This window comes from Leiobunum rupestre, chromosome 3 (genome assembly GCF_980474605.1).
Source record: "Leiobunum rupestre chromosome 3, qqLeiRupe1.1.hap1, whole genome shotgun sequence".
NCBI classification, from domain to species: domain Eukaryota; kingdom Metazoa; phylum Arthropoda; class Arachnida; order Opiliones; family Sclerosomatidae; genus Leiobunum; species Leiobunum rupestre.
This window is the reverse complement of record NC_143386.1, coordinates 32,726,492-32,736,030: the sequence shown is the minus strand read 5'-3', so window position 1 is coordinate 32,736,030 and position 9,539 is coordinate 32,726,492. Positions and strand designations below refer to the sequence as shown.

General features: G+C 35.8%; 1 protein-coding gene across 1 annotated transcript; it reads right to left on the bottom strand.

Annotated features, from left to right (window-relative positions):
* Positions 1-7,368: 7,368 nt before the first annotated feature.
* LOC149951520 (uncharacterized) lies at positions 7,369-9,034 on the bottom strand. Its single transcript, XM_090169570.1, has 2 exons — positions 8,771-9,034; positions 7,369-7,423 (listed from the first exon to the last, which is right to left on the bottom strand). The coding sequence occupies exons 1-2, from the start codon at positions 9,032-9,034 to the stop codon at positions 7,385-7,387; spliced, it is 303 nt and encodes a 100-aa protein (XP_090025696.1). The 3' UTR covers positions 7,369-7,384.
* Positions 9,035-9,539: the final 505 nt, after the last annotated feature.

Genomic DNA, 9,539 nt, shown 5'->3' with positions numbered 1-9,539 from the left:
GCCACCACCCTCCTACGCAATTGAACCCGACCACAAGTCACTATTTGACTGTGTTGTTTCTTGGATATTAGCTTAGCTGATTATTATTATTTACTACTGTCTGGATCATACGAGATAAATTATATACTTTTGGTTTCACTTCCCCTTCGTCATAATGTTGTCTGCCCTTACGCTTGGCGACTTTTAATGACGTAGGGGAAGTGATAATTCTCAAGATTGGGGGAAATAATTTTCAAAGCTAACTTTCGGCGTAGGTATTAAAATATTTCAATTTAAAAATTTAAAAAAATTTATAATTAGATTATTGAGTTGTAGGTTAAAAAAGGCAAAATATCTAGTACATTTAGCGGAAAGATACTAGCACGAATTTCCGGTAAATCGGGGGCCAGAATTTAGAATTTCGCATATTTTCTGTTGAATTACTAAAGGTTCCTGCGCGTGTTATATTAATCCATTTTAGAAATGTATATTGCTTAAATTTCAAAGTGATCAATAAATATTCAATGTAGATTATTATTTTTAAGCTTCATTATAGAGTAATTTGAGTAGTATGCTCCTACACAATCATCAAATCACACGTTTATGCACGTCAACGTGGTAATCTCGAATATAACCCGTTTTATACTTACCCTGGACTCGCCAAACGGAATTTAATTAGGTATGCCTCACTTTTGTTACTAAAAATAAATTATTACAACTGTTTTTAAATCCTATCTATTTTAATAATCACTTTCAAATATAACGTAAAAGACGGCATTTTTCAAATGAAAAACCTTGAAGAGAATTTCCATGTTTATGGTGGACCAACGAATTAACGTTTCTGCCACCAATAGGGAGCTAATAGTTCTATACGTCTCACGACGTCACCCATGCTTTTCCCAATTGAAAAAAAAATTCTACCCAACATGGCGGACAAAGCCAAAGCTACGGAGTGTTAGCTCCCTATTGACATTTGCAAATTTGGCGTACAGGATTTTAAATCTCAAAGTGGTTTCGGAAACCAGAAACTGATTTTGGGATTTCAGACCACGATTTTCGTGTTGATTTTGGGATTTCAGAGCACGATTTTCGTGTTGATTTTGGATTTTTAGGCTTATTTTGGGATTTCAGAGCACGATTTTCGTGTTGATTTTGGATTTTTAGGCTTATTTTGGGATTTCAGAGCACGATTTTCGTGTTGATTTTGGGTTTTTAGGCTTATTTTGTGATTTTGAAACTGATTTTCGCCCAGATTTCACCATTTTCAAGATTTTTAAAAACATTTTTTTCCTAGAATTACGGGATTTGTAAGAATGTCAAACACATTGATGTTAGCAGTCAATTTTTTAATTTATTTCAAACTATCGTTAATGCATAGATGGCTGGATACTTCTTTCGTAAAAAATATGTAATGTACTTCTGATATTATCATAACTCTAAATTTCGCGAAAGTAAAACTTAGCCAGTCCCACATTTCAACCAGTTTTTTGCTCGCAAACCGAAATTTAGGGCACACAGAGGGATCTAATAATTGAAAGTAGCGGTATTTCGCGCGCGGTGCGGAGGGTAAATTTCCACCACTCCTAAAAGTGAAAGTGTTCGGGGGGCGGTGAGAGTACTGTTGATAGCCCCCCCCCCCCCCCGGGCAGCGGAACGCGTAAATTTTAAGGTCAAGGGAGATTAGAGCTCCGTAAGGGTGTTGTAGGAACGAAAATATTTTGCCGAGTTAAGCAGGAGGGTGGAGGGCATCGGTCCCACCCCTTCGAAACATTTTCCTTTTACAAATCCGGGGGAAGAAGTAGGTCCCTAGGGGTTCCATCATCGCGACCTCCGCTGCAGCGTTGCCATACGTACGATAATTATCGCACAGTGCGATACTTTCATCGACATTTTTAGGGTGTACTATAATTTTCATGGCGTACGATATCGTACCATTATTTCGATAATTCTGCCTCAACGTACGATAATGTACAATAATTTTTCGATTTTTTTTAAAAAACCTACGAACGATTTAAATTTTATTATTTATTTATTTAACTTCTACTTAAAAATGAATAATATAAATTTTCTGCCGAACGCGCTGCGTAGTCCGAGTGTAAGTTTATTACTCCTAGCTGTTACCGCATTTTTTAATACATTTTTAAGCCAATGAAGTTTAGTTAATAATGATAATAGGCATTTTGTTTAATTCCCTGAAATAAAACTCCTGTAGTGTTTTCAAAAAATCATCTAAATTCAACGCATTTATGTATGAATTCAAATATAGCGTCAAAAAGAAATGTGCGATAATTTTTCAGGAAATTCGATCATTTTTTGGCCTAGATACGATAATTTCAGATTTTAAATCTGGCAACGCTGCTCCGCTGACGTCACGCGATATATATATAATTTTTTCTCTAATATACGAGGGGCCACGCCGCCGATATTTGGCGAATTGCCAAGTCGGCCAAACAATCTTTCGACTGCTGTCTCGTCTCAACTATACTCGCGAACTTAAAACAAATGATTAATAATATTGACGACAGAGGTCGCTCTTGGCATCAAACAGTCGAAGATAGGCTACGTCGTTTTCGAGGCGAAATTAGCCAGCTTAATTTATTCATGTTTTGCGTTTTATTGAAGTATTTTATTTACGTACGAAGGCAATTTGTAACGCAACAGCTCGTAAAATCATTGCTAAGCCCCGCCTTCACGCAGCCACCATGACATTACTCTACGTCACAGATCACGAAGCGAAACACTGCTCGTGACATTCGCCAATTCTTTCAAGACTGTCGCCACGAAGGAGTACAGGCAGAAGTTTGACCTTTCCTTTAAAGTTTAAAGTTTATACACCCTTTCATCAGGCCCGTCTTAAGACCTTTTGGGGCCCTGGGCTAAATTATTTCTAAAGACCTTTGCGATCCCCAACGGTCAGCCTTTGTATGTCCGTTGTCTAATTTCAACTACAATATAATCAACCAAAACTTTTAATTTCAAAAGTATAACATAGGCCTACTGAAAATAAGATTTTTACTCGCTGTTAGGCTTAGAAATTGTTGGTACCGCAATAAAACTATTGTTTTTAAAACAATAATATAAAAACAGATTTAAATAAAATAAAACCATAAAATTAATTAAAATAAAATAAATACGAATCGAAAAGAAATGAATGAAAACAATAAAATAAAATAAAATAAAATAAAACAAAAATTTGATTTAAAACGAAAAAAACAATTTTATAATAAATGAAAGTCAACCCTGCTATGAATACACAGATTAAAGTTCTCATTTCTAACAAAATAAAATATACACCCCTTTAGTAATGACCCCTAGTGATAATATGTTGCATTTTCATGGCATAAAAATCAACAGGCTGCTCAAAAGAATCCTTTACATTTTAGCCTTCAACCGAGAATTTCCGACACGCGTATCGTCCCTACTACATTCTCACCTCGAAGCAGGGTATAGAGCCTGGATGCGGGTAGAATCAGCCAACGTACATACTACTCTGTACAACCAACTAACAGCGAACGCCCCCTAAACAAAAGTCAATAGCCGAGATCTCGGTCTCTTTCCCCTGGCGGTCGTGAGGAGAAGCTCAATGGACATCCCGCCAGAAGTGACCTATATTACGCAAACAAGATGTTGATACGATATCAAGAACGTATTTAGGTTACTGAGAACGTACGAGTCAACCCGTTTTCGGAATCAAGAATCAGTCCATTAACGCGATAGACCGATTCAGATTTCTTAAAGGGAAACTAACAATTACAGCGAAGGCCTTAAGGGTTACTTTTTAATAGGCGAAACTATAAAGTAAATTTAGTCTTAACCAACTTGTTAAAATGGGAAAACATAATGACGCGACTACCATATCACAGCCAACTTCGATGGGGTAACTCGTTTTCATAGTTGGCCGTACGACGGTAAAGAAAAAAATGATTCCTTTCAGATACTGCAAAAAGATAATTAACTTAAACCTTTCTATTACAAGATGTTTTAAATAATAACCATCTTTTCGGCCACCTGGACTTTATTGTTTCGCCTATTCTTCTATTTATACTAGATGGCGCCAGTAGATAGTGGTGGGAAGGAAATAAAATTTCGCCGAATTACATTGAAAAGATTGAACGCCATCTGTAGTGGGCTCGATTTTAAATATTTTTATCTACTCAATAATTGATAATATCCTAACTATTTTGTTATTTACGAATAATTTAATTATATCGGTAAATTTCCCTATTCCATAAGTAATTATACGCGTGTGTCAAATGATAAACTTGTATGTTCTCAGTAACTTACATGCGTTCTTAATATGATATATATTGATTTTAACATCATAAAAACTAACGCCTTTCCACAATTATATATTGATTTCGAAATTTGACGTGTGGTCGCAGTTTCGTCGAAAATATTTAAATATGTATTGTAATTTTTGATATTTTCCTAATAAGAAAAAGGCTACTATATTTGAATGTAGTTTTCAGACTCGATCAATAAAATTTCGAAAGGTTTTGCATAATTTACAACCGCTTCTGTTTGACAAACGAATAAACTTTTTGTTTTTCAGAGTTACGCAAATGTCGATGAATGAAATGACATTGAAAGTTTTTTACTATATTTGATAGTTTTGATAATATGGGGTTTGGGAGTGTTATCTAGCTGTTTGTTAATACAAATCAGATCACGTGTTATTTCAAATATAAGGGGTTAGGTAAGCTTACTTCCAATGCATAGTGGAATCGCGTGTTGAACGTATTTACAGGCGTTTGACCTATTTTTTGGTCTACTAAATTTTGAAATTATTTCCTGGAATACGTTTTTATTTAAACAAGCTATTTAAACTTAACGAATTATTGTTGTGATATTATTCATAAAAAATTATATTTGTACGCTTATTATAATGCAAGTAAATATTTTTATTTAATTTCAAAATTAATTAATATTAAAAAGTTGATAGATTTAGCCAATTCAAATCAAACCCAAAAATAAATGTAATTTAAGTTAATTGAAAATATAATTTAAAACAATTAAAGGCCTAGGCTTTTTCTGCCTGTCCCCCTTTAAATTAACTTAGTGGAGCACAAATACCCTGGTGGTAGGCCAACCGTTGAACATGTTCGCCTAATTTAAAGGGGGACAGGCAGAAGAAAATCTAGACCTTTAATAAATAAAATGTTTTAAAATAATTAATAAATAATATGAGTTAAATATTCGATTTAATTATAATATTAAAGAATATTAATTAAAGAAACCCAATTTTTTTCATTGAAATAAAAATTGAAATTATACACCGTTTTCAATCAAATATTTAAAAAGAGTATAACCTTTTCAGGAATTTGGGGCAATACATTATTCCCTCCCCTCATTTTTCTAACCACGTGTTATACGTAGTGTGAAATACATTAAACAGTGGTTTTTGAGGAATAATACCACTAAAAGTATCCCCGCTTTGGTAGTGCTTTAATTTCTCATATCTACTAGAACGCTTTTCGTGAATCTAAAGCCACGTACCTCGTTATTAAGAAATTATATCTGAATAAACATCCAAACTATAATGACAATAATTAATTTATAGCTCGGATATTGTTGTTTATATGTTAATTAAGGGTACATTTAAAAAATAAACACTAAGTATGAAACAATAAAGGTTTCAAGTGACAAAACCTCTTCAGGGCAGGCACGCTTCCTTTAATAGAAGAATTGGGTGTTTCTACTCTCGTTGTAGACTAGCGCCATGAGCGAGAAAAGAGAGAAGCTATGGCGCACCCTACCAAACAAGGAGGGTTCTACTCCCTTTAATGAAAAAATCCAATTTATTATTTTTTTAAATTAAAAAAATGTATAGCATTATTGATTCAACAGTCAAATTAATGTTTTTAGTGTATCCCATAATTCGCGTTAACCTATAAACATCGTTAAAGGTTCGTGCATTTATCATTTATTGAAAAAAACGCGAAAAACCCTTTTTTTTAAAACAATCGGAATTACAGGGCGGAGGACTGTGTCGGAAAAAGGCACCGGAAAAATCCGGTTCCGGGCTTCCTCCGAGCGTTTACCTTCTCCGTTTCCTTTCCAATAGATAGGCCTTTCCCAGGACACGCGCGAGATGAAATTTCCTCTCCGCTAGACGGACTACCATTCTGAGAACGCAACCAGGAGTCAAAAAAATGACAGATCAACAGATACTTCGATGTGACGTGGCGGGAGAGTAAATACTGCTATGTCGCCTTGAGGATACGGTTCTCAGATAACTGGGAGCCTTTGAGAGCCAGGAAAAACAAGACAGGCGAGCTAAATTGTCATTTTCTGCCGAGAATGTATTTATTTATATTGTAGGGATATTTATACTTAGGGAGGTGACTATAGGGTGCTGGTTATAATTAGAAATAGAGGTTATATTAGCTTTTGAATTCTTAAAGGTACGAAGGTCGAGGCGCTACTGGATTTTTACACAGGCCGCTCTTTTGTATAAAATGGCTACTTTGAAAAAGTTTCATACTCCAAACAAAATTTAAATTTTTTTATATTTTATTAAAAATCTGGTCTTTTTAAAAACAAAATTGTCCTTTAAAATCTTAAAAAATATTGTCATTTTCATTCGTCGTAGTATAAAAATCTTTGGGTTGTTAATTTACTGGGAAAATTAAATGCGGAAACATTTCCAGAAACCTTTCCGGAATTCCGAATTGCGGGAAATTTACGCAATTGCTAAAAATAAAAAACAAGCAATTGTACTGCGCCCGTGAGTCCAACGAAAATGCCACACACTTCCCAGTAAAATCTGCCTAAAAAATCTCAAATCTGAAGAATTCAGTCGCTCAAAATATACTGACACTTGTTGATATTTTATTTTAATAAAATTTGGGAAAATGAACAGACTTTTGAATTGGTAACTAAATAATAATCAGCTAGGCTAATACCCAAGGCACCACCTAAGTCCTAAGTCGTCAAGCGATTTTAAAGCCCTTAATACAGGTGGCCGGGTTACAATGCGTAGGAGGATGGAGGCAAGCCCTTCATGCCGCGCGAGCCAACAGCTCCCTACACTCACTATTACCGTTAACCTTAACAGGTTTTTATGGAAGGGGGAAACCGAAGAGCTCCGGAGAAAACCCCTGAAACCAATGAGGAGATAACTATTTTATAAGAAACTCAGCCACTAGATCAAGACACAGTTGGCAAAGAAATGGAACTATAGCTACGTCAATAAATCGTAAAAAGGACGTAGTACGAAATAGCGCGCGTAAAAAGACGATCCTGCTGAGTGGGTGAAAAATGTTGTTCCAGATATAATATGTTTGAGGCTTGATACCGTTCTCCCAACTCCTCCCCCGCTTAATCCGGTCATCGTCCTGTCACTTTGACGTCAAACCTCCGTTAGCAGCGGGCACGTGTGTTCGACTCTCTCTACAATCCCTATCTACATCGTAGGCTCCCGTCTTTCAAAAACTGATTTCATCTGGGATGAAAAAAAAATTGAAGTTAACATTACTTTTCGTTTGGAACAGGGGCCTAATACGTTTACCTTCACGTACCGTCCCGATGCAGTAATTTATCTTGTAGACGCAACAAGATTTCGCGCAACGGAAAAGCCTAACACTTTCCTTTGGGATTAAGATATTAATTTTTAAATATTTTAATATCACGTCATTTCATCATCTTCTATAATAAATAATCTGGACGTTCAGCTAACAATATTAGGCTTATTTTGGGCACTTGCGCAATATCTGAGAGGAAATATTTCCAATATTATCCACCGTGGTGCTTTCATATTTAGTTCTTCTAGCAATCTGATTTGAAACTAGTTGGTTTGCATTTTCACCAATATCAACTAATCAGATAATATCTGAGTGCAAATACTGATAATCTGATATGTGAACTATATTATTTATTCATATAAGTAAAATTTATTGACCATGGAGAATTCATTTTTTATAATTACGCAGGAATTAATATAATTAGAAGTTTCATTTAAATCAAGGAATACCTCTGCGTATTGTTCCATACCAGAGTGACTGAGAAAAATCATTCGATTCCTACACGAGGTGATACGATTTTTCTCAGTCACTCTGGTAAGGAACAATACGCAGAGGTATTCCTTGATTTAAATGAAACTTCTAATTATTGACCATGGTTCAAATTTATAGTAATTTGAATGAAATCAAACGACTGATACTACATGCTTCATAAGATATTTATTTGAATTTAAAAATCTGCAAGCTTTCGGGTTTGAGACTCCTTTCTCAACCTACTGTCTTGGTTAATTACAATTTATTTATAAGTAGGAGGCAGGTGGCAAGCCCTTCATGCAACGCGGACTTACTACTCTGTATTACAAGACTCTCCCCACTGGTTAAAGAGTTTTACCACGAGTTCTTCGGATTTACCTTTCCATAAAAAATTGTAGAGGTTAACGATAATAGTAAGTGTAAGGAGCTGTTGGCTCTCGTGGCATGAAGGGCTTGCCATCACCCTCCTACGCGTTGAATAGGCGATATTATAAAGTAAAATGGCCTTCTTGTTTTGATGGGAAAGACTACCTTTCACTATGCTTCCATTAGCTTCCCCACCAAAGAGCCTATGAATTCATCCATAGGCTTTAACTGTACTATTTCGCCGTCCCATTTTAATAAGTTCAGCAAGCATATCCGACTTTATACTAGCGCCTATTGATGGCATGGAAAATAACTCGATGACTTGGGCCTAGGGTGATGCCTTGGGCATTAGCCTAGCGGATTATTAACTTTATGATTATTACACTAACTATTACCGTAAAAGACAGACACTAAACCCGAGCACGCTTTACCGTTTTTCCAAGAATCCGGGCGGAATAGCTGAGTTGGCGGCAAAGTGGGCTACCAGCGATGAATGTGAGTAATGGGATGCGCCGCCATTCGTCTTTCGGAAGTAATGTCTCTATTCCGAACGGTGTCCCGTGGCGATTTGATCCGCGACTGACAAACCCCGCTTCGAGATGCCTGATACCAACGACGACGACACAGAATCGATCGTCAACATTCGCCTCAAAATGTAGACCGTTTAAAGAGCTAGAGGAAATACATTTTCTCATTCTGTTCCTAATTTATGACGGACCTCGTTTTCTTTATCCTCTTTTAACACTCATTTATTTCGGTTTCTTCGAAAGTTTTTATTTAAAACCATTTTTGAAAAGAGGGGAGGAGATATAAATTGCTCTGCCGTGAAGACAAAAGGCGGTATTGGGTTTACGTGTCCACAGAGGTTTATAAGATATTGTAAAAGTATCCATCAATTATTTTTGCTATAGAAGGCTAAATTTCCCACCTAATTCTGGCGGACCCCCAACTCATTTTTGTTACTTATCTTAAAAGACTCTTGACACAATCCAAGATGGCCGCGCTGCGAATTCTCGGAGCCCCTGTGAACAGTGTAAAATGTCAATAAATGCCTATTATATTAAATATTATATATGCAATAGTTTTAGAAAATCATTATAAGTAGAAAGAAATGTCTCCATTGATGTTATATTTCAGTGTAACACATTATTGTTTCAGCAAACGTTGCACGAAACAAGTTGCGAAGGTAATATGTCAAGA

Excerpts from the sequence above, each read along its gene's own strand:
- LOC149951520 (XM_090169570.1), bottom strand. The coding sequence starts at position 9,034 with ATGAGAAAATGTATTTCCTCTAGCTCTTTAAACGGTCTACATTTTGAG. Across the intron at positions 7,424-8,770 it reads CCCGGATTCTTGGAAAAACG|ATGAAATCAGTTTTTGAAAG; the intron begins GTAAAGCGTGCT and ends TTTTCATCCCAG.